General features: G+C 38.0%; 1 protein-coding gene across 1 annotated transcript; it reads left to right on the forward strand.

Moving 5' to 3' along the window:
* Positions 1-354: 354 nt before the first annotated feature.
* CCT2 (chaperonin containing TCP1 subunit 2) lies at positions 355-24,725 on the forward strand. The gene is made up of 16 exons (XM_027873063.1): positions 355-448; positions 1,517-1,591; positions 1,686-1,751; positions 2,007-2,118; positions 3,246-3,322; positions 3,745-3,857; positions 4,029-4,231; positions 4,729-4,829; positions 4,915-5,042; positions 5,888-5,991; positions 8,675-8,794; positions 13,723-13,851; positions 14,100-14,203; positions 14,441-14,540; positions 20,241-20,382; positions 24,228-24,725. Exons 1-16 carry the CDS (start codon positions 446-448, stop codon positions 24,256-24,258), a joined length of 1,608 nt encoding a protein of 535 aa, XP_027728864.1. The 5' UTR covers positions 355-445; the 3' UTR covers positions 24,259-24,725.
* Positions 24,726-25,448: the final 723 nt, after the last annotated feature.

A 25,448-nucleotide genomic window follows, 5' to 3' on the forward strand; every position in this document is an offset into this window, starting at 1 on the left:
AACTTTTTTTTTTTTTTTAAAGAACCGTGCGCAGAAGGCTGGGACGCTAGAGAAGCGGCTTTGGGTTGGTCCTTTTCGGGGGATACCTAGCAATGAGCGTCCTTCTCCGCCCAAACCCTGTTGCTATAGCAACTACCAAGGAAGGTTTCCCTTTGTCCTCCGGCCGTGAGACTTCAAATCCCATAATGCATCATTCAAAATGTCGTCCTATCCCCCCCCTTCCCCCCCCCCCCCCCCCCCCCCCCCCGTTATCTCGCTGTGGGTTGGTCGAGGGGCCAGGCAATAATGGCTGCCGTCGGCCCAGAGGAGCGCAGCGTGCGCAAACTGCCGCTCCTTTTCCGGCGTCTTCCGGTACGTCACTTCCGTCTCGTCCTCCCGTCCCAGAGACCTGACGCGGGTGGATTGTAAGCGGGCTTGTGAAGTGGTCGCCGGCGACTTCGGAATCATGGTGAGGCCCTGACTTGGCTCCGCCACCCCCTCTCGGGAGAGGCCTGGACTCCCTCGCGGCCCTCGCCTCCCCTTCGCCTTTCTTTTTCCCCGCGCCCCGCGCGGGCCCGGAGCCTCCCCGCACATGGCTGCTGGGGCGGGGCGGGCCGTGTGGCCTATCTCGGGCCCGCTCCAGGCGCGGCCCGGCGGGCTCGGGCCTTGCTCGCCGAATGGGTCTGGGGAGTGGGGTGCGGGGCGGCGGCGTCTTCGGCGGGAGGGGGAGGCCCGGCGTCCCCTCCCCCAATGCCCAGGCTTCGCGACTGGGCCGGGCCTGGAGGAAAGAAACTTCTAGTGTGGCGTGTGTGCAGGAGGCGGGGCCTGCAGCCCCGGGGAAGTGGGGGAGGGGCTCTCCCGCTGCTCTGCCCCGTGCCCCGGCCTCCTGGGCGCTGGCATCCTCCCACCTGGGCTCCGCACACATCGCACCCCTGGGGAAATGAGCTTTCACGTCTCCCAACCTCGCAAATTAAATAAATAAGTAAAACGCGATGGAATTTGATGGGGCGCTTAGCACACGGTTTGAATTCTTACTCCCATTTTCTCCCCTCCCGGGAAAACCTGGTGGGCTGCGATGTGTAAGCGGGCTCTAAAATTAGGTACCCCACTCCCCGCAAAAATAGAACAGCCCTCTCCACCAGAAAAGACTTTACACCAGCAGCCTTCCTCATTTTCTGCTAATTACTGGCTTGCTTCTTGTGAACATTTTAAAGCTTCATAGCTTAAAAAAAAAATCGTTTTATAAATTACTTACAGTCTGGATGGACTCGATTAAGGTTATGGGCTGGTGCGTATTATTTGCTTGATAAAAGCGAGCCTGTGTACAGGAAAACATTTAAAATTTTGCTTTTTCAGTCAACAAATACGTAAACATTTAAATATATGTGTATGCACAGATATGTATATTTAATGTAAATATTTTTATATAAATATATTTTACCTCTGTGTAATTTGCATGTTTATATTATGCATTTTACATTTCTATATGTGTATCTATAAAAATTTCACTGTGCCTGGTGTTGGGTTTTGTTTTTAGGCATCCCTTTCTCTTGCACCTGTTAACATCTTCAAGGCTGGCGCTGATGAAGAAAGGGCTGAAACAGCCCGTTTGGTAAGCGTTTCTTCTGCTGTAATTTTCTTTTTCTGAATTATCACTTTGATTATTTCTAGTAATTTCTGGTTTCTATTTCTTTTTTAAACTTTAGTCTTCTTTTATTGGTGCCATCGCCATTGGAGATTTAGTAAAGAGCACTTTAGGACCCAAGGGCATGGTAAGAAAAATAAAAAACATTAACATTAAGAAAAACATTAACAGATTTTTAGAGATTTTTGGAATGATATACAGTAGTTTAAATTTAGTAGCCATTAGAGTTTTATGATGCAAGATTGTGTTCGTAAAAAATATACTTTTAAAAATACTACGGAAATAGTCTTTCTAAAAATGATTTTTGACTTAATGTTACTATTTGAAAGTAAAAGGCATGGTGTCGTTTGTGTAAACTGTGAACTAAATTTGTTCCCTCCAGGACAAAATTCTTCTAAGCAGTGGAAGAGATGCTTCTCTTATGGTAACCAATGATGGTGCAACCATTTTAAAATCTATTGGTGTTGACAACCCAGCAGCCAAAGTTTTAGTTGGTGAGTCTGAAGAGAACTTTTGACAGTTTATTTATACTTTGACTATGACTCCTATGAAGTGTCTTCTTTTTTTTTTTAAATCATTTATTAAGAATTTATTTAGCACCTATAATATGCAGTGTTCTGGGGATACAAACAAAAGAATGAAATGATCCCTTCTCAAGTAATTTACATTGTAACAGAGCAGACAAATATATAATAAGTATATAGCAAGTAGAATAAATGTAAAAAAGTTAAATATGAGGTGTTTTGAGAGAGATGACATTATCAGTCAGTATAACAGTTTACTGTTACATTTAATACTAATAACAAGAAAGACAGCTTGTATGGAGACTCTTCTTTTGCCTGTTATCCTAATTCTAGGATAAAATGTAAAAATCTCAGTCTGGCATTTAAAGCTCTGTTACAGTCTGATTTGTACCAACCTCTTCACATTTGTTTCATATTATTCCTCTTCGTGTCGTCTGCATTCTAGTCACGTTGATTTGTTGGCAGGTATACCTTATGTATTCCATCACCTGCTTTTCTCTTCAGAGTCCGGGATAAAGTTTTTCACTCTCCGTAATCTCTGTTTCCTTTAAAGTGCAGTGCCAATGCTGCTTCCTACTTGAAACATTTCTCAGTCTCCCCTGTTGTTATTAATAGTGTTCTCAAAACTACTTTGTATTGCTTTCGTAGCATCTTCTTATTTGCTTTTATATGTGTGGTACTTTTCTAGTGGATTGTAATGTAAGCTCCTTTCGGTCAGGGACTCTTAGGTTTTTTCATCTTTGTTTCTGTAGTACCTAGTAGCTAGTTCCCTGGACACATAATGTTTAATAAATGTTTGTTGGATTTAATTTAGATCCCTATGACAAATTCTAGAATTTAAACTTCTTAAGGATGGAGAATGAGTTATTTTGTGCACAGTTCTCTACATCTTAGGGATAGTTTATGGTTGTTGATGGTAAAAATTGCTTATTGCATTCTAGTAATGTGAGGCAGGGTCAGTTGCAGGATGTGAGGGCCTTAGGCAGTGGGTCAGATTTAGGAGGCACCTCTAAAACATTTTTTTTTTAAGATTATATAGATAACTTAAGAATTTTCAGGTTATGTAAATAAGTTAAATTTTTTCTTTTTTTTTTCAGATATGTCAAGGGTTCAAGATGATGAAGTTGGTGATGGTACTACCTCTGTAACTGTGTTAGCAGCAGAGTTGTTAAGGGTAAGAAAGTCCGTTCTTAGTAATTTCCGTTATAATGTAAGTGGATATATGGATTGCAGCTTAATGTATTGCATAGAGAGCCCACCAAGATAACCTGCATGGATTCAAGTTCTGCCTATGACACATTATGGCTCTCTGGAAAAATCACTTACCTGATCTAAACAACTCTGTAAGACTAAGTTGCAGGGTCTGCTTTGACGAGAGAGTTTACTCTTTGGAAGCTTCCCTAGACCAATGAAATCACAGATCCAAGGAAGAGAATATAAATGTTGCTTTTGAATTTAACATTTTGGCTGCTGTGTTATTTTAGTATGAGAAGTTAACCAAAATCGAATGTTCCCTCCCCCAAAGGAAAAAGAAAAAAACTCTTCCAGTTTAAATGATGTTAAGCTTTTTTATCATCATCATTATTATTTATTCAGGAAGCAGAGTTTTTGGTTGCAAAGAAAATTCATCCTCAAACCATTATTGCTGGTTGGAGAGAAGCTACAAAGGCTGCAAGAGAGGCTTTGTTGTCATGTACAGTTGATCATGGGTTCGTACCTTAAAATATCTATTTAATCAACATTTAATAATCTGGAGTATAAATAATCCTTTTGGTAATTAAGTGGAGGAGATACATGCTATTTGAAAAGTAAAACGAATTTTGAAAAACATTCCTTGGAAAATGACAGGTGGTTTTTATTTCTGCTTTTTTTCCATTTAGTTATGATGAAGCTGCATTCCGTGAAGATTTGATAAATATTGCTGGAACCACACTGTCCTCAAAGCTCCTAACTCATCACAAAGACCACTTTACTAAGTTAGCTGTAGAAGCTGTTCTTAGACTGAAAGGCTCTGGCAATCTTGAAGCTATACACATCATCAAGAAACTGGGAGGAAGTCTGGCAGATTCTTACTTAGATGAAGGTGTGCTGTGTTTGCAATATTATAAAGAAAGTCTTGGATTATTAGATCCTAATCACTTAATGTTTGATGGTTTCTGTTTATATAGTACTTGCTCGTTCTCTTTAGCTGGACAATTTTGTATGTCTTAAAGGAAAAAAACCATTGCAAACAATTGTAATTTTCCTAGCAGTTCGTCAGGTTAAGAATATAGTAGCCTTTTTTTCTGAGTTGAGACATATTTCTCTGCAAAACCTATGGTACTCATGTAATACCTTAAAGTTGGGTGCAGAATCCTATTTAAAGTGCCATTATGACACTGATGAAGCATTTATGCCCTCTTCAGCTCGTACTGCTTCCCCTATTAGATTGGCAGACACTAAAAGGAGGGTAGGTATTCTCAAACAGATGTCTGAAATGATGGGACTGTGATTCACCTTAGAGAACAGGTTATCAGAACTATAGAATCCAAGAGTCACCACAAAGTCAAACCAACTGCCTTTTGCTTTTTTTCAATTTAGGTTTTTTGTTGGATAAGAAAATTGGAGTAAACCAACCAAAGCGAATTGAAAATGCAAAAATTCTTATTGCAAATACTGGGATGGACACGGACAAAATAAAAGTATGTGGTTTACATTTATCAAGGTTGTCGTTTATAATGTTTTAAAATTTATAACCTGAGTAACTTTATGCTTCTTTTCATTTAGATATTTGGTTCCCGAGTAAGAGTTGACTCTACAGCAAAGGTTGCAGAAATAGAACAGGCTGAAAAAGAAAAAATGAAGGAGAAAGTTGACCGAATCTTGAAGCATGGAATAAATTGCTTTATCAACAGGTTTGTATTTGGTTGAAGAACCAACAGTTATTACACCAACTTCATAATCTCTACAAATCGTGGGAATTAGGGGTGCAGCACCCCTGTGATCTGGAAAATCTGCAAAAAAAAAAAAATCTTGGCCTTCCCTTTATACTAGAGAAGTACGGTTTTTTTCTTTTATGAGGTGCTGATAGTACCTTATTGTAAAATTTGAGTATATTTATGGTATTAAAAGATAAAACACATGTTGACATTATAGAATACCATACATATGTTTTATGTGTTTCTGAATTTCAAAACTTTTCTATGTCGTCTGCTGGCATGTCATTGTATAGAGAAATCTTGATGGGCAAAGTCATGATATGGAAGGGATACTGCACATCTTAAGTCAGGCAATCAGGAAATTACAATGTAGCCCTCGTGTTGCTATTGTATTACTATGATTGCATGCGTTGAAGGTTCATTATTTCTGGAAATTGAAGACTTGGGAGGGAAGCTTTAAATGTGTTAAATGGTGATAATTGAGTTAAGAGTGATTACAGCTCTAGTTTATACTTGAAAGTATGAGAAAATGAGGATGTGTAGAGTAAGAATATAAAAAGGGAAGGGAGTCTTTCAACAAAGGGTTAATATTGCGGATTTTGTGTTTATATCAAGGTAAGCAGTGCGCCTTAGGAGGAAAGTAAAGTGCCTGTGTCTTTGAGAACCTCACATTTAATTGTAGGTCAAACATTTGATGACTTGGGAAAAGTACATATTCATTTTAAATGTAGATTGTTCTTTTGGTACATTTTATATCATTGTGATTGAATGCTTGTGTAAATATGAGTTTTTTTTAAAGCATAATTTTCTTTTATTTGTAGGCAGCTGATTTATAATTACCCTGAACAGTTATTTGGTGCTGCTGGTGTCATGGCAATTGAACATGCAGACTTTGCAGGTGTGGAACGCCTAGCCCTTGTTACAGGTAAGGAAAAGACATTGAACTAAATTCATCTTGTGCTTTAATCAGTCGAGAAAGATTTATTTCTGAATACTTGCTTGAAAGTTCCTGAAAGTAGAGGTGTGGATTAAGATTTAAATATGTCACTTCTCAATTGTGTTAGAATCAGCAGCACAAATAATAGTATGGAAAACAAGGACATTTGCATATGTATATTTGGACTATATTATAATCTTTTAAAGGACTATTCACTTTTTTTTAATGCTAATGTTAAAATTTGCTTTTAATTCCCTGAGCGAATTCTGCCTGCATATATCTTCCCACCCCATCCCCTTTCCCAGTTTCTTAACGTTTTAGAACACCCAACTTCTTTCAAGACTAAGCTTAGATACCACCTCTTGGGAAGACCTCATTTAATGCACTCTCCCTCCTTAAATTATGTTACATTAACTTATATGTATACATGTTGTATTACTCAAATAGAATGTGAGGTCCTCGAGAACAGGGACTCTTCATGTTTGATCGTTGTGTATCCTCAGTGCTTGGCACCGTCAGGCACAGTAGGCATTTCATGTTTGTTGAATTTGAAGGAAGCAAGTAGCTTTACAAAAAATGTACAGGTATGTGATTTTATTAAATTCTAAATGCATTAAATTTACTTATTCTAAAAAGTCTAGTATCAGTATTGGATTCAGGGGAAATAAATGATAATCAATCAGTAAGTATTTATTAACAACCATACTATATATCAGGCACTGTGCTAGATATTGATTTTACAAAGACAGAAATAAAATCGTCCTTTGCCTTAAGAAGCTTATATTGTGTCAAAGGAGATGCTATCTACATGCACAGAAGCATAAAATACAAAGAAGCTGGGGATAGTTTTGTTTTGGGGCTGGCAAAGGCCAGATGTGAGAAGTTCCCTTAAACTGAATTTTGAAGGAGGCAGGTAGATGTTGGGAAGGGAGGGGGGTTTATTCCAAACCTAGGAGTCAGCCAACCTATGTCAAAGTCTGGAGAAGAGATGGAAGGTTGGGTATGAGAAACAGGAAGTAGCCAGTTTGATTGTACTGTGGAGTGTGTGAAGAGGGGAGTGATACGGAATAAGCATCAAAGAATGGGCTGGTGCCAGATTGTGAAGGGCTGTCAATGTCTTGAAATACAGGAGGAACTTATTAACAAATGCTTGTTAATTGATCTAGGATAAAAATCCTAGCTAGGCTCACTATTAACCACTGGAGGTTTTTGAGTTAAGAGAGTGATGTGCTTAGAAATCTGTATTTTTACAAATATCACTTAGGCCAGTGATTCTCAAACTTTTTGGTTGCAGGACCTCTTAATCCTCTTAAAAATTATTGAGGATCCCCAGCTTTGGTGGGTTATATCTGTTAATACTTAAATTTAAGCATTTTAATGTTTTGTGAAAATAGTTTTGACTTCCTAGACCTCCTGAAAGGGTCTTGGGAACACCCAGAGGTCTCTGCGCCACATTTTGAGAACCATTGACTTAAGATGTATGGGAAGGGTAAAGGGGAAGACAAGTTGGGGAAGGGAATAAGCCTATGTACTGTGCCTGTTATGTGTTAGATAACTGTTAAAAGAGCTTTTTAAAAATATTATTTCATTTAATCCTCACAACAATGATGATGTTGGTGCTGTTGTTATTATTCCCATTTTACAGTTGAGAAAACTGAGTCAGATTAAGTGACTTGCCCAAGGTTACCAGCTAGTAAGTGTCTGAGGTTGGATTTGAATTCAACTCTTTTGACTCACTTCTAGCCACTGTGGTCTCAGTTGCCTCCAGTTAGGAAGACCAATTAAGAAGTTGCTACAGTAGTCCTGGTGAGAGGTGGTAAAGGCCTGACCTAGTTTGTTAAGCATATAAGAATTGAGAAGGGGGTGATGAGAGAAATGTGGAGGGAGAATTGACAAGATCTGGCAACTGATTAGATCTGGGAGATGGAGAGTGAGAGGTTGAGGAAGGCACTGAGGTTTGTAACTTTGAGTGACTTCAAGAAGATACTATTACTGTTTTTGAAGGAGATAAAGATGTAAGGAAGATGAGTAGGTTTGCTGGAAAAGATTGTGAGTTCTATTTTGGACGTGTTGAGCTTGAGATGCCTCTGGGACAACCATTTGGAAATGTCCCGTAGGTAGTTAGTGATAGGGAAATGGAGTTCAGGAGAGAGGCTAGCGCTGGATATTCAGAACTGGCAGTCCTGCATTTAGATATCCAAGGGAGCTGATGAGATCATAGAGAGAAGATAAAAGAGAAGAGGGCCCAGGACGGACTTTTTGAGGATACATAGTGGAAAGGGAAGTGTGCTAAATGGGCTGCATTTTAATTGGAGATATGAAAGACTGTCCAGCAGAAGAGACAGGACAGGATGGAGGAGAACTAAGGGAGCCATGTCAGGAAAACCTGGACAAGAGAGGGTATCCAGAAAGAGGATATTGAATAGTGTCACAAGCCTTCCCAAAGGTCAAAAAAGAATGAGGACTGAGGAAACTGTTGGACTTGGCATTTAAGAAATCGTTGACAATTAGTACTAATGATAATTTGTTACATTAATCATTAGTTACTTTATACTGTGATATGCATATCATAATCAGTTAGAAGAGGTGTTTGTCCATGTTTGGGCTTCCATTACTAAATAGGAGTTTTAGATCTGCCATGCATTTAATCAATGCAAATTTATATTTATAGGTGGTGAAATTGCCTCAACTTTTGATCATCCAGAACTGGTAAAACTAGGAAGTTGCAAACTTATTGAAGAAGTTATGATTGGAGAAGACAAACTCATCCATTTTTCTGGAGTAGCACTGGGTAAACACACATGTTCTAAGGATGTAATTATAGTGTCTTATAAAATTTATTGTGTTATGGTTATATGTGCTTTGTGTTAAGGTGTAAGGCAGTTTTAAAGCCTTGATTGTACAGAATTACTTGGGATTGAATTTTCCAGGCAGCTGAAATTAACTGTTGAAACCTGTGAATTGGTTTGATGGTTAACCTTTTTTTTCCTTTTTATTTTTTTATTTTATTTTTTTATTTTTTTTTTTTTGGTGAGGCAGTTGGGGTTAAGTGACTTGCTCAGAGTCACGCAGCTAGTAAGTGTCATGTGTTTGGTCTGAGGCCGGATTTGAACTCAGTCCTCCTGACTTCAGGGCCGGTGCTCTATCCATTGTGCCACCTAGCTGCCCCTGATGATTAACCTTTTTTTGATTATCTTTCATAACCAAGAGTTTTTAACCTTTTTTGTGTCCTGGACCCCTTTGGCAGTGTGGTGAAACCTGTGGACTCTTCAGAATAATGTTTTTAAATGCATAAAATACACAGAATTACAAAAGAAACTAATGTTGGGCTAAAGCTATAAAAACAAGTTCACAGACTTCAGGTTAAGAATCTCTGTTTTAAAACATGTAAAAAGCACTTTTCTATATATAGAGTATAATGGAAAATATTTTCTTGATCACTTAGGAGCAACATTATGAGCATCGTTAATTGTTAAATAAGTGACATTTTATGTGCTTTAAGTTTTATAAAGCGCTTTATGTACATTGTCTGTTTTCAGCCCTCACCAAAACTCTCCAGGGTAAATATATAGGTACGGTCAGTTCTCACTTAATGTCAGTGGACCTTTCCATAGACACAGAGCACCCCAACCCCTTAAGGGACTCCACACGGCACTGCCTTCTTCCACAACTCAGCAGTTTTCAATTTCAGCACCCTGAAGCTGAACTGTCTGTGTTAACACTACCAAAAGGGAAACCAGTTGAGACTTCTCTGTGGTCAATTATTTGAGTTCAGGCCGCCTTGAGTCTCATCATCTTCAGGTTGGTCACCAGGTGATGAATTTTTTCAGTCAAAGCAACCTAAAAGACTAAGGTGAAGGGCTGCATACTGTTTTAAGGAGAAAGCACCTTCACTAATTGAAGTCATGGATCCTTTGAGCATTGTGTGCAATAAACAGTATATCTATAACAAATTGCTTTAGGATGTATTACAGGATTTAGAACCCCAAGAGAGGAAAACAATAGTCCAATCTCTCCACAGCCTCTTTATACAAATAAGGAAATTGGAGCCATAGATAGTAGCACAGCCAAGAATTTAATCTGCTCCTCTACATTTAAAATTTTATGTACTTTTATTGTGGTGTATACTTAAAAAGGGGCTTGAACTTTTTTAGGACCTCACATATCCTCTCCTATGGTTTGAACAAAAAAAGTGCCTATTTTTACTACATTCGGGACATTTCCTGCTCTGCAAATATAGAGGGAAAGAACTAGCCTAGCACTGGAACTTAGACTTAACTAGTTGTTCCATTTACCATAGTGAGTTATGCTGCTACTTTGTCAATTTTCCTTTAGTTTTCAGCTTGCCTCCCTCAACACCATTCTCCCAATTTGTATGGACCTGACATAATCAAAGGTTTTATTATTGGATTCTTCCTAGGGCCCCTGAGCAAAGAAGCTACTCGGTAGCTAAGGTCCTAGAAAGATGGCTCTGATATTGGTTAACTTTTTTCATTCAGTAGACCAAGGATGTGTTCCTTTGTTGAACCCTGTATTATTTTCTGGTTAGCTGTAGTGGTTAAGTATGTTGGTATTTTGGCAAAGATATGAAGTAAATATTGTGGATACAAATAGAATCCCTGTTCTCGATACAGATTAAGACAACATGTAGGAGATAGCTGTTGGGCCAGATAAAAAGACCTTAACTGTCGTTGGAGTGCAGTAGCAAGGCAAGGCAGATGTTAATGTTTCATTTCCATTGATAAAACCATATTCGTTTTAGTTATCCCCTTGTCCATCAGAAGAACCAATGTTTGGAATGTTCTGTTTTACCAAGTGTTTATCTTTTGAGAGTAGTGGGCTATCTGTAGGACAATGCAAAGATCATTGCTGTGATTAGCTTATTCAGTAGATATTGCATTGAAACTGTACTTACAAGTGTAACAATGTTGGAGCTAAAAGAGACTTTAGAAAAAATTTAGTATGGTTCGAAATTTAGTATGGTTCCCTTCATCTTAAAGGGATACTGAGGCCCACAAAGTTTAAATAACTTGTTTTCTCACACTTGAATGTTTTCAGAGGGAAAGTTTTTTATTGCATTATGTTTATTTTTGCTATTGTATGTCTTCCAATTTTAAGAAGTCTACATTTATTTCTGACTTTTTGGATGTACATTGATTTTAAACATCATTAAATATGTGTTGGGGATGAATGAAAAAAATTAAGCGGTCATTGTGTAAAGCACTATAGTAAATACTGTGGATACAAATAGAATAGAAAATAAGTATTTGTTTGGGGAAGAGGTTTTTTTGTTTCCTTCTGGGAATGAGGAAGAAGGAATTAAGGGGCCATTTTTTTATCCTTTGGCAATTTTTGCTTCAGACTTAGCTATGAGAGATTGAAAAACTTGGGTCTGAAAGAACAGCTGTGAAGATGTATACTTTGGTACCGGTTGGTCTAAAATCTAGTGTGTTAAGGGTAACTTTTGGGTGGGACTTGTGATTCAAAGTTAAGTAGATGTGAAAGGAAATAAAGGAAGAAAAAGATCTCGGAGTGGTGATGCTTGAGATAAAGAAAGTTAGTATGTTTTAGGGTTGGGTTTATTATTAATGGCTTTAAAAGTGTTCTCTGTATTTTATTAAGTTTAACTTTTCATTAATTGGACGTATTTTTTGGTATCAGTAAGGTGGGGAAATTCTTAATTGTCTGTTTGAACTCAGGCAGAGCCCAGCTATCTTGAATCTCAAAAAAACAGCAGACTTAAAGTTAAAACCAAAGGTGTCAAACACATGGCCAGTAGGCCACATTGTAACTTGCCACACTCCTGAGTAGATTAGAACCAGTTTAAAATGTAATTGGGAAATGTTTAACAAAATAAATAAAAATACAGTATAGATAATGTTAATATGTGGTTTTCCAAGTCTCAGTGTGTGGCCCTCTGGGGTTTAGTGGCTCAATTTCTATTTGACTTTGGTACTACTTACTCAGTGTCACACAATCAAACTACCAAGAAAATTTTTTATAGCGCTAGAAAAAAATAACATCTAGAAAAATGAAAGGTTAAGGATAACAAGGGAATCGATGGGGGAAAAAATGTGAAGGAAGACGGCTTAGCAGTACCAAATTTCAAACTATATTATAGTGGTGTTTTATAATGGTGATTAAAACAGTCTGGTACCAGCTAAGAAATAGAGTGGTAGCTTAGTGCAATAGATTAGGTACACAATACATTGTAGTAAATAAACATAGTAATTTAGTGTTTGATAAACCCAAAGATCCAAAACTTTGGGACAAAAACTATTTGACAAACACTGCTAGAAAAACTAGAACAGTATGGCAGAAACTAGGTATAAACAAACATCTCACACCATATAACAAGATAAGGTCAAAATGGGATTGACAGAAAAGGATAATACCATAAGTAAATTAGGAGAGCATGGAATAGTTTACCTGTCAGATCTATGGATAGGAGAATAATTTAGGAGTCAGAGAGCATTACAAAATGTAAAATGGATAATTTTGTTTATGTAAAATTTAAAAGTTTTTGCACAAACAAAGCTAATGCAACCAAAATTCGAAGGAAATTAGAAAACTGGGGAGGAAATTTACAGCAAGTATCTCTGATAAAGGCCTCATTTCTCAAATACATAGAGAACTGAATCAAATTTATAAGAATACAAGTCATTCCCCAGTTGGTAAATAGTCAAACAATATGAACAGGCAGTTTTCAGAAATCAGTTATCTGTAGTCATATGAAAAAATGCTGTCAATTGCTATTGATTAGAGACATGCAAATTAAACCAGCTCTGAGATACCATTTCTCACCTATCAGATTGGCTAATATGACAGAAAAGGAAAATGACAAATTTTGGGGGTGAGAAAACTGGGGCACTAATGCACTGTTGATGGAATTGTGAACTGGTCCAACCATTCTGGAGAACAATTTGGAACTAAGCCCAAATTGCTATAAAACTGTATATACCCTTTGATCAAGCAAAACTATTACTAGGTCTGTATCCCAAAGAGTTCATAAAAAAGAAAGGGGAAAGGTACCACATGTAAAAAAATATTTATAGCAGCTCTCTTTGTGATGGCAAAGAATTGGAAATTGAGAAGATGCCCATCAATTGGGGAATGGTTGAACAAGTTGTGGTATATGAATGTAATGGAATACTGTTGTGCTATAAGAAATGACAAGTAGGGCGATCTCAGAAAAACATGGAAAGATTTACATGAACTGATGCTGGGTGAAGTGACCGGAACTAGGAGAACATTGTACACAGTAGCAGCAATATTGTATAAGGAACAGCCGAGAACGACTTAGTTATTCGTAGCAATACAATGACACAAGACAATTCCTAAGGACTCATAATGCAAAATGTTTTTTGTCTCCAAAGAAAGAACTGGTGACTTCAGAATACCGGCTGAAGCATAGTATTTTCCTCTTCCTTCCTCCTTTTCTTTTTCCTCTCTCTTCACTTCCCCCCGTTTTTCTTTCTTTCTCTCGTTTGAATTTTCTTCCACAAAATGATTAATATGGAAATACGTTTCACATAATTGCTCACGTATGACCTCTGTTAAATTGCTTACTGTCTCAGGGAGGGGTGAGAGGAGGCATCGAGGGATAGAATTTGGAACTCAAGACTTAAAAAAATAACGAATGTTAAAAGTTGTTTTTATATGTAATTTGGAAAATAAAACAATTTACGTGTACTTGATTTTTTTGGTTTTTCTTCTTAGGGGAGGCTTGCACCATCGTACTGCGTGGTGCCACACAGCAGATTTTAGATGAAGCAGAAAGATCCTTGCATGATGCTCTTTGTGTTCTCGCTCAGACAGTGAAAGATCCTAGAACTGTTTATGGTGGTGGTGAGTATCATACAGTGTTACCAAGTATTTTATGTCGTCTTTTCAGGATTATAACAATTAGATTTGTACGTACAATTTATTTATGTATTTATTTTTAGTATATCTTGTGGGGACTTTCATTTCTATTGATTTTTCTCAACCCTATTTTACAAAATATTTTAAATGATGGGTTCATCTGATAAACTCATTACTCACTGGCCCTGTGTTTAAAGACAAGAAAAGTAGGAATTGTTCTCTGATTTTTTTAGGATGTTCTGAGATGCTGATGGCCCATGCTGTTACAGAACTTGCCAACAGAACGCCAGGCAAAGAAGCTGTTGCAATGGAGTCTTTTGCTAAGGCTTTGAGAATGGTTAGTTATGTCTTATGGGAGTAGCATTGTTTTCGTGTTTTTAAAATTGTAGCCAGAGTGCTTTCATCCATAATACAAGACATGTAATTGCTAAGAAGGAATCCTGTCCTATTCCTCTTATTTTGTGTTTCTAAGCTCTTAACTTACTGGTTATAGAAAGCTACGTTAATTCATTAAGACAAATGAACTTTCTTATAGTGAAGCAGGCATTCACTGTTTGCTCATTTCTTTGTGTAGCTGCCAACCATTATAGCTGACAATGCTGGTTATGACAGTGCAGATTTGGTGGCTCAACTCCGTGCTGCCCACAGTGAAGGCCGAAAAACATACGGACTTGGTAAGAAACCAATATTTACTTGGTTGAATGGACTCCTGGAGCTTTGTACTGGGGGGGTGGTTAAATGAAATCTATGATTTATACAGTTCTTTAAGTGCTAAGAATACTTTACAAATACCTATTCTGATGGGGTCTCATAATAACGCTGAAAAAAATGTTAAGGAGATTGTTATCCTCATTTAATAAATTTGAACTTGTACAAAGTCATTCAGTTTACTTATGGGGTTAGGTATTGCACTTAAGATTCTATGAAGAACTCTGACTATATACTCTTTTCTCAGAAATCATCCTGGTATGGTTTTATAGTATTTTAAAAAACTTTATCATTAATTTAGGATTGATTGGAGTCCAGAGAAAAATTAAGCAGATTTTTAGGAGAGGGAATTACATGAAAGACCTTAGTGGGGTTGTGGAGTAAGAAGAGAGGGTGTAGAGGCAGTGGGTGTAATTGGCTTTTTCTAGGAGTTGGACTGAGAGAAGGAGGAGAGATTTGGGATGAATGCAAGGTACTGATTATTATGGGTTAAGAGAACTCTAAAAGGTAAACCCAGATGAAGAGAATAATGTAACATTAAATTACAGGCATTGCTTCAGAAAAAAAGAAAAAGGACTCCGGAATAGGTGATGTCTACACCTCAGGGCCCTCCAGAAGTTCTAAAAGCAGCACTCACCTTGTAGTACAAAAAAAGAAAACAGGTCCACATCCCTTACTTGTCTGTCCCAGGTGACTTGTCTGTGGAAAGAAATAATGTAGTCCCTGGGCATTCTACACTGGGGAGCTTCAAAGCCCGTGACCAACAAGGTAGTTGAAGTCCAGTCAGGGTATATCTGAGATGTGCAGGAGATGGAACTAAGTCCTGGTTGGTACTTATGCAAAAAGAAAACTACAGGAATGGTCCTGGCATCAGCTGACCTGCATTAGGCCAGTAGGAGACAGAGGCAGAAGCCAGATACTGTGGTAGGTACATGCAGAATTTCAGTGGGGCAGCTATAGCAGTTTCTACATTCCTGGAACTGGACAAGGCAGAAAAAAAAATGAAATTAGAAAATGTCATAGCATCTAAGTACATGACAGATAAGTGAATCAAATTACAAGGGGAAATGGACAACAAAACTGTGATAGTTGGATGCCTTGGTGTACTCATTTCAGAACTAGACAAATCTCAGAAGATAAAAGAAGAAAAATAGAAAGATCTGAAGGTGATTTTTCCAAAGTTAAATAGTGATAGGCCACTGGTGGTTACTAAATGGCCATTGAAAAGAGTATGCATATTTCTTACCTTTGTTTATGGCTCCTTTACAAAAATTGACCAGTGTGCTAGGGCATAAAAACCTCAAAGCAAATGCAGAAAAGCAGAAATAGTAGTAGACACATCCTTCATTGATGAAGGATGCCCTAATAACTACAGTCATTTGGAGAAAGACTTTATACTTTTAAATGAAGGGTAATTGGGATAGGGTTGAGGAAGAGAGAAGGATGGGAATGGGAGAACAAGAAAATTGGGGGACAGGCATAATTTACTCTGATGTAGCTGGTGATTAATAAAGGGTTAGAAGGAGAGTAAAAGTGATGGGAATTTGCAAGCCTTAGGGTTAGGAATGGATGATAGATTAACTAATTGTTGCGGGGCAAAAGGACTTTAGCTTTTGGTAGCTGTCAGTTCTTCCAAGCTGCTCCAATGAAGGACAGTGTTGCCTGACACTCAGAATCCTTCCCACCTCTCCCCTACACCTAGCTCTGTTGGCAGAAAGGAGCAATTGCTAAGGCTAGAGCCTGAGGTTGAGGATCCATGCTGTTTGTTTTAAAGAGGAAAAAAATGCTCTAAATCATTAATAATGAGAATTGCAAATTAACTTTTGAGGTTCCTCACACTTGTCAAATTGGCAAAGGTGATAAAAGAAAATTATGCTTGTTGGGGATGGGGGAGCTGTAGGATAGAGATAGGCTGATAGACTTTTTGGTGCAGCTGGACACAGTCGGGGCCATCCATCACTTACTTGGGGAATGGCTGGACCATTTTGATCTATAAATGTAATGGGATATACTTCAGCTGTTAATAATGACGGGGCTTATCAGAGAAATCAGGGAGGCTTGTGTGAGCTGATATAGAGTGAAGTGAACAGACCCAGGAAAACAATTTATAAAATAATTTCAATAACAAAGGAAAACAACTTGGGAAGACTTCATTCTGATCAGTGCATTGACCAGTCTTATCTCCAGAAGACTAATGATGAAGCATGCTTTGTATCCCTTGATAAGAGAGATGATGGAGTAGAGGTACAGAATGAGTCCTACATTTTCAAATAAGACCAATAGATAAATTTATTCTGCTTGACTATATTTGTTGGGACCAGGGTGGGAGGTGAGGGCTAGTTTTGGGGACAAATGATGGGTGTTGTTAATAATGTAGGGGGATAAGTGATGCGTTTGGAAAATAGCAGAAGGAAGTGCAGAAAAGAAGCATGTTAATATCTTGTCAAATTTAATCTATAGAACACTCCATTACACAATAGTTCAAAGTTTCATATAGTCTTTTTCTGTTCTTTGCATTTTGAAATGTTTATGATTGCTGGTGATCATATTTTTAAAAAAGTAAATCATAAGTCTCAGCATATTGTCTTCATGTTCACAGTTAAGGGCATTGAGGCTCAAAGCAATTGCCTAATGATCTATTTCTGTTCTCAAGCTTCAAGTGCCTTTTATTCGGGTCTCAATCCTGTCACTTATCTTGTAACAGTTTAATGCTAATTTAAACCTATTCTCTTTATCTTTTGCCATGACTAAATAGAAGAACAGGGGAACAGCATTCAATTTAAACAAGAAACAAGGAATTCTTACTATTTATATCATTTTCTTTAAAAAGCACCCTAAACTCCTACAGTTTTGTCCCTGAACTAAACAGACAGTAAAATGACTGAAACAATTTTTATGTGTTGGTCTGGCACAAAGTGTTGTTTGCATAGATAAGCAAGTAACTGCTTTTGCAGATAAATATTGCCATATTTTATAGAGTTTTTGTCATTTGTTTGATGCTAGGTCGTGATCACTTTCCAGATTGTAAATATCAGCTTTGTTCACCATGGGAAATGGTGATGCAAAATCAAAAGAGGGTTTTTTGTTTGTTTGTTTATTTTTGGTGAGGCAATTGGGGTTAAAGTGACTTGCCCAGGGTCACATAGCTAGGAAGTGTCAAGTGTCTGAGGCCAGATTTGAACTCAAGTCTTCCTGACTCCAGCGCCAGTGCTCTATATACCGCGCCACCTAGCCTTCCCAACAGTTTATTTCTTAAACATATCGAATGATCAAACCATGACACTGACTTTTGTCACTTGGAAATTGCAATAAATAGTATAGTTGAGAATCCAGGGTGGCAAAGTGTTTGGAAACTGCAATATATATATATGAAGCCAATTGAGGTAACTGAGGATGTTTAGCCTGAAGAAGATTTAGAGGAAGATTATATTTGGTTTTCAATAACTGAAAGGCTATTGTGTGACAGGGAGTAAAATTGTTTGAGGGAGCACACCTTGGAAATTTGGATAGAAGTCATTGGAATTTTGGAAAGTCACCTTTGGTTCGGTATAAGGGAGAACTTTCTCTAGAACTATTCAGTACTGGAATAAGGAGACTGCATGGTATAGTGAAAAGCGTATTAAACTTGGAATCGACTGGCCTGAGTTCAAATATCTCTGCCGTATGTTTACCTGTGTGACGTTAGGCTAATCATCTAACCTCGCTGGGCTTCAGTTTCCTCATCTGGAAAATGGTTGGACTAAATGGCTGACCTGTAAGATCTCTTCAGTTCTAGGTCTTTTGATTCTGTGGTCCATTGTAGTTGGGTCCCCACTAATGGGGGTGTTGGAGCAGAGACTAGGTGACCACTTGTAAAGAATATTTCAGAGAGAATTTTTCCATTAGGAGAGATTGAACCTCAGAGTTGCTATCAGTTTCATGATTGTGTAAATCTTTGATAATTCATGACATATAACATCTTGAGAGGAAAAGCACACTGAAACGTCCTTGAACTGAGTAGAAATAATTTGGGTTTATCTGTTTCTGGATTACCCAGTTGACAAGTGGCTCTTCTAGCAATGGGAGCTTGCTGATGATGCCACCTGCCTCGGGCAGCTGCTTCAGGGATGCTGTGTCCACTGTCTTGGAAGCTTTATGTGCAGAGCCCGTTGACTTGACTAATAAAAGTTTATAGAATTGAATTATATGATGGACTCCTTTAAGGCAGCCATTGAAGATATAATTTTTCCTGTTTTCAAATTAGCTTGATGTCTACTTAAGAAAAGGAAAAATATTCCATGATACTGGTTTTGTAGGTGGTGCTTTACAATGCTTCTTTAGTACTTAGCCTTGAATGAGGATTTTAGATCAGCAAAGCTAGAAATAGAGTGGACCTTGTGTAATTTGTTATCAGAAAGTGCTAAAGAGTATATAAAGGATGGTATAATCAAAAGAACTTGTAAATTTTGGTCAGAAAATGGATACATCTTACTGTCATTTCAAATTTAGATCACATTGGACATTTCATCTCTCTCTCTCTCTCTCTGTCTCTTACCACGGTCACCTCTCCTGGAGGCAGCTTACAACTCTGTGCCTGAGAGCCCCAACAATAACAGTGTCCCTCCCCAAGCCCAACCCCAGAACCACCTTCATCCTTTCAGCCATCCATCCATCCAGCAAAGTAAACCTGTGGAGACTTGACCTGTCACCTGTCTCTGTAGGTGCTCTAGCCCTTCATCCTGGGCAGCCACAGCTTCTGAATACTGTCAAAGATATTTCTCTAAAAGATCTAAACAGTGATTTGACTGCAATGCTGACATAGCTAAAATACAGAACAGCTCAGAACCTCATGGAATCCAAATGTCTTAAAGCCAGTCTTGCAGAGTAGTTATCAGATAAGATTCCTCCAACAACATTGTCTCGATTTTCTGCCACTCTTCAATTATAAAGGAGTCTCTAGTGGTTGTTTTGTAGTAATATTAACAAAATAACATTCGGAAAGCTTATAATCTAGGATAGACAATGGATTTATTTAAATCAGAGCAGCTCAGTGGCGCAGTAGATAGAGCACCTGCCCTGGAGTCAGGAGGACCTGAGTTACAATATGGCCTCAGACGTTTGATTACTTGATAGCTGTGTGACCCTGGGCAAATCACTTAACCCCAATTCCACCCCCACCTCCAAAAAATCAGGCAGTCTGGTTTCATGTTCCATAACTCTTCTCACCAAAGTCCTTGTTTACATTCCAATGGTTCAAAGTCAGGAACTGATAATGGCTTTATCTATGCATGTGGCACTACCAAAGGTGTACTTCCATCTACCTTGCTGTACCTAAGGACAATTGGGCTTTTGCGTTGTTCTGCCCTGGAGCTGTATTCTCTCTCCCAATTAGAATATGAATTTTCTGAGGATAGGACCTGTCTCTCTTTTCTCTTTCTATCTCTAGCACTTAGTACATTACTTGGCATGTGATGGGGGCTTGTTTCAAGTCAATAATTTGCCTAGGTGACTTTATTGTTAAGGATGATAATGATCAGATCCAGTTAAGTATAATGGGTGGTTCATTCTTAAATTCGAAAAGAAATCTGAGGACTTTTATTTTAAATATCATTCTTTGTTGTGTGAAGTGTAAAGATTTTCAAAATTTTAACTAAAATATTGTAACCTAATATTTTTATTCTCTTAAGATATGAAGGAAGGTACTATTGGAGATATGGCTGCGCTTGGTATAACAGAAAGTTTCCAAGTGAAGAGACAAGTTTTGTTGAGTGCGGCTGAAGCAGCAGAAGTAATTCTTCGTGTAGATAACATTATTAAGGCAGCACCAAGGTATTGTGCATCTGTGAATTATTGGATAGTAACAGTATCATTCATTCACTATAAATTTGTTAAGAGTCGTACACAGTGCTAGATACTGGGGGAAATAAATAAGACAAAGATCCTGCCCTCAAAGAGCCTGTTAATTTTGAACTAAGAGATGTACAGAATTCTTAAGGACATACTTACAATGTTTTTTTACATGTTGCTTTCCCTTTTTTTCTTAGATATGTATCAAATTCTGAAGAAAGCTACTTCATTAGACAAAATTAGTATTTTAAAAAACCCACAAATATGATGTGGTCTAGAGAGAATATTTTTAATCATTGTAAGCTGATAGACACCAAAACAGTTTTTAAAATTTGTGAATAAGAGAAAAAAGATTGGAAAATGCCAAGATTTCGTTGTTTAGAGACTAAAATGTTAAATGCTCCTTGCCTTTCTGTCCAAGATCTAATTTCAACAGCCCCAATTGGTTTGACTTGAAGAACTCCTTGCCCACTTACAGAAATGGGTTCTTTGAACCCATTAGTAAATCTGGAAAAGTCTGTTTATTATTAATTCTTTACTTTAAAAGGAATATTCTTGCCTTGTGAGATACTTTAAATTGTGTTTAATGAAGTACTTAAGTAGACTAAATTGTCTTAACTTATCTTTAAAGATTTTTCTCTTAAAATGGCTTGGGCCTTGAAGGGAGAGAAAACCCAGTAGTCATGGTCTAGGGGAGAAAGAAAAGGTTCAAATGGAGATATTGATTACACTGTAATCCATAATCACACTACTACAGTGAAGTCACATAGCAGCAGCACTGGACACTAGGCTGGACTCCACTTCCAGCTGGGTTATGAGGCCCTGAGAGGGGATCCTGGCCGCTGATATTGTTTGCTCATGTGCAGAATGAGAGGTTGGACAAAAGGAGTCCAAGACCCTATGATTTAAGAAGGGGATGGGTTAGAGGAGGGGATTGTGAGGAAATGCGATAAAAATATGCTGCCCTTAGTTACTCTGGGGATCATTCATGAGGTGTCCAGAAGGCAGGTCATGACTGGAAGATTACAGTGAGTCCATTTGAGGCCTTTTTGTATTTTGTTAAATCTTCCCATTATTGTTCTTTAACTTAAAAGTGGCCTCAAAATATGAAATTGTTACATGATTAAAACATTCTGAGCATGATATAAAGGGTAGGAACACTGGATTTGGAATTAGAGGACCCACAGGTACATCATCGCCCTGTTGCTCTAGCATGGCCATGGAAATGCCTCTTCCACTCGTCTGGACATCCAAAGTGGCTTCTGATCTCCCACCTCTAAATTGGTGGTTTTCTAATCTAGTTGTGTAACCTCAATAACTCTGGTAAGATTTGCTCACAAATAGAGAACAAAGCCTTCATGCACCCCAGATTAGAGATGTGGTTTTAAAGCTAATTAAAATATTCCACATAGTTCATCTTGTAGTAAGGAAACGGGGTCTCTTGCCAGAGGAAAATAATGTTAACAGATTCTGCTGGGTAAGTTTGGGGTTCATATGTCACAAAGTTGTAGTCGAGTGAGACAGACTTGAACCAAAGAGGCATTTACTTTACTGTGTAAATCTGTATTTTGGTAAGGGGTGGGAAGAGGTTCAGTGAGTAATAGATGAATCTACAGTACTCACTGGATTTAATGTGGTCAGTGAACTGCTACAGAATTTTCATTGTACAACATACTAATGACTTAATTTCCACTAATGAAAACTTAACATTTTTAGGTTGGCTTTGTATAGCAATTTGGTCTAAGGGGAAATACAATTGTGTTGCATCCAAACTTTTTTTTAAAGTCGTTGCTATGGAATATTATTATTATTTTGGTTTTGTTTCTATAGGCTAAATTTATATAGCATACACTAGATTGAGAAACAAATTAGTTGGGAGTGTCCAAGCAGTGATACCTAAGATCATAAAATATCGTGTTTGAAAACTCAATCTTTTAAAAACAATTTTGGGTGAAGGAGGGTGATCTTTTAAAATGACAGGGCAGTATAGAATTGTAGGATTTTTGGAGCTGACAACACTCATCTGCTATCTTCTCACCGTCAAACTGCTAGTTCATGTTTTCCACTGTAGACAAATGCACTAAACACCCTTTGAAGTACCGTATACAAGTAGTACCTTATTTATTTTGTGAAAGTCTCTAGTTTCACTTAAATGAACTTTACAGATAACTGAAGTGTATCTAAACCATTTCAATATTCCAATTCATTCTAGACTTCCATGCCTTCTTAAAGCATGAATAACATGATAAAGCTTGGATAACTGACATCAGTTCTAAGCATCACTTACAGAATCAAGCCCAGACTTCTCATTCTGGCATTGACTTGTTTCCATCCTCCACTCCCATGTAGTCTGACTTCAGCATGCTTTGTTTTCCCATCTTTGTGACATTTCTCTAGCATTCCCTGCTGACAGACTCCTCTCTGCTTCTGTCTGCTAGCCCTTCCTTTATTCAGAAGCCCAGCTCAGGTCCTGCTTGCAGCCTGCCCTTGTCTTTTTCTGAACTTCTGACGCTGTGGTGGATACCACTGTTGGGGCTTAGGAGTACTTAAGTGATTGTCTCCCACCTAGCTTGTTAGTATTTATTCTGCTTGTACCTTATATGTTTCTATTTTTCCTTTTAGAATGTAACTTCCTTGAGGGCAGGGACAATTTTTGCCATTGCCCCGGGCGCCCCCTCCCCAAAATTTCATTCCTCAGCTTAGCACAGTCTGGTACACACTAAGCAGTTAACACATGCTTAAAGAATGACTTACTCCTTTCTCCCTACCTCACAGATTTGTTGTGAAGAAAGGGCTTTTGTAAAGAGTGAAAAGTTGTTATTCTAAGCATGTGTATTGTCTCCTACCTAACTGTAATCTCATTGATGGCACAATTTGCATCATCTTATTTATTTTTATCCCTAAGACCTTGAACCGTGGCCTGAACTTGGTGGGTGTTCAGTTATTGGTTAGTCCATGTAGTGCAGTGATGGCCTTTCACTTGTAGGCTGCTGGAACCTTAGGTTTGCATGTCTGTTCTTCATTGTTTTCTTATTTCCTCCTCTGATTCCTGTTACTTCTGTTGTTAGAATACCTGCCAGTAACCACTTTTCCTTTACTCCAAATAACCTACATCTTGTAGAAAGTAAGGCTAATTTTCTTTAGACTGTTTTAATATTGCTCATATATATTTATACTTTTCAAAAGGAAACCAGTAGAGCAGTGCATCTGTGACCTCTTTGTTAGAGGTATTCCAAGCAGTGAAAATGGCAGTACATCAGTGGCCTTGCCCCTCATGGCCATTTTTCCATTTTCTCCCATGAATCAGTCTGTCTGCAAGCATTTCTACCATGAAAAATCCTCTTGGCATTAAGTCAAGTTGACACTAATACCAAAGAACAATGTCGTTGTTTAATATAAATAGTTTACTGTTTGGACAAGGACTTGGAAAATCCTGAACATCAGCTGTCTACGTTCGGTATATTCTTTGATATCCCTATCAAGAGAGTAGTGTTATGGGTGTGAAAATAGCTTTCTTAAATAGAACAGTCTTATAATGGTTTTAGTCAAAATAGGATTTGTTAAAGGCGCTTTGTGATTAAGTTTGATTAAAACCATGCCTTTTTGGTTTTTCTTTTCCATTTCCCATAATTTTACGTGAATTGGCTTGTGGTTGATGTTCAGTTTTATTTTTTTGAAAGGCACACTGGGAGTGAGGAGGAAAAGAAAGTCTTAGGATTTATCGAGAAAGGCTAAAGTGTGAAATTTTATTAAAGACTTTTTTCTTAAATAACATTTATCTCATAATTTTTTTTTACTTTTTTAATTATTTAATTGTTTATTTGCAGGAAACGTGTGCCAGATCACCATCCATGTTAGGCATTCCCATATCCCAGAGGACTCGGGCCAACTATTTCAGTAACAAAGTTGTTGGAGAGAAGTGCACCTCCTAAGGAAGAAGAAGGAACAGAAGCTTATCTGAGACAAAGCATATCCATAAATTTGGACATTTAAACTGACTTCTGTTTCAACATGGATCTAATTTATTTGCTGTTTCATTTTCAGATAAAACAAGAGTTGATTTTTTAAAAGTTCATTTCCTCCTACTGTGCACTGAAATAAAATTTCCAATGTTTACCTTGCTTTTAATTTGTTTTGTGTTATCATAAGTCTTGTGCTAATCATTACCTAATGTAATAAAATAATTGGAGAAAATGTTCTGTAGTTCAGAGTTTAGATAGATTAATGACAGTCCTGCCCACCAGCTCGTGTGAGCTAGTTGTTTGGTTCAATACTTTGTTATCAGATAAAATTGAAATATTCAATAAATCAAGATCCAGTTATTACTCCGGTGTTGTGGCAAATCCTTCCACAAAATTTATGTTGTATTTAATTGTTTGGTTTCTAAGCTGAGATGGGGACTGGGAGGGGAAAAGTATAGTGCCTACTATGCTAGGCTCTTTTTTGGGGGGGAAGGCAATTGGGGTTAAGTGACTTGCCCAGGGTCCTGCAGCTAGTGTCAAGCAAGGCCAGATTTGTACTTGGGACCTTCTGACTCCAGGGCCGGTGCTCTGTCCGCCGCGCCACCTAGCTTGCCTTATGCTAGGCACTTTTTACAAATACTACCTCATTAGATCCTCACGATAACCCTTTGTCCTAGGTGCTATTGTTGTCGTTTTACAATTGAGGATACTGAACAGGCTAAGTGACTTGCCCAGGGTCACAGAGCCTGTCTGAGGGAGATTTGAACTCGGGACATCCTGCCTCCAGGACCTGTTCTCTATCCACTGTACCACCAGCCACTTCATATAGATAAAAGCATTGATTACTGTTAACTTTGAATTGGAAAACTTACCTAGTTAAGACCTTTTTGCTTTTAAGTTTCACTAATGGATTTGGTGGTTTGGTTTTCCACCGTGAATATTCAAGCCCCAAAGTTCTGACATAGAACCTATACAATTGAAATTTCCTTTTTAAGTTAACCAGCTGCAGTGACAGCTGTTAAAATGAAAGGTCAAAAGATAAAAGGTTACCTTTAGAGAGAATAAGATGCCTTGATGTAAAAGGGT

The sequence above is a fragment of the Vombatus ursinus genome, unplaced genomic scaffold (assembly GCF_900497805.2).
Source record: "Vombatus ursinus unplaced genomic scaffold, bare-nosed wombat genome assembly UNPS02003292.1, whole genome shotgun sequence".
Lineage (NCBI taxonomy): Eukaryota > Metazoa > Chordata > Mammalia > Diprotodontia > Vombatidae > Vombatus > Vombatus ursinus.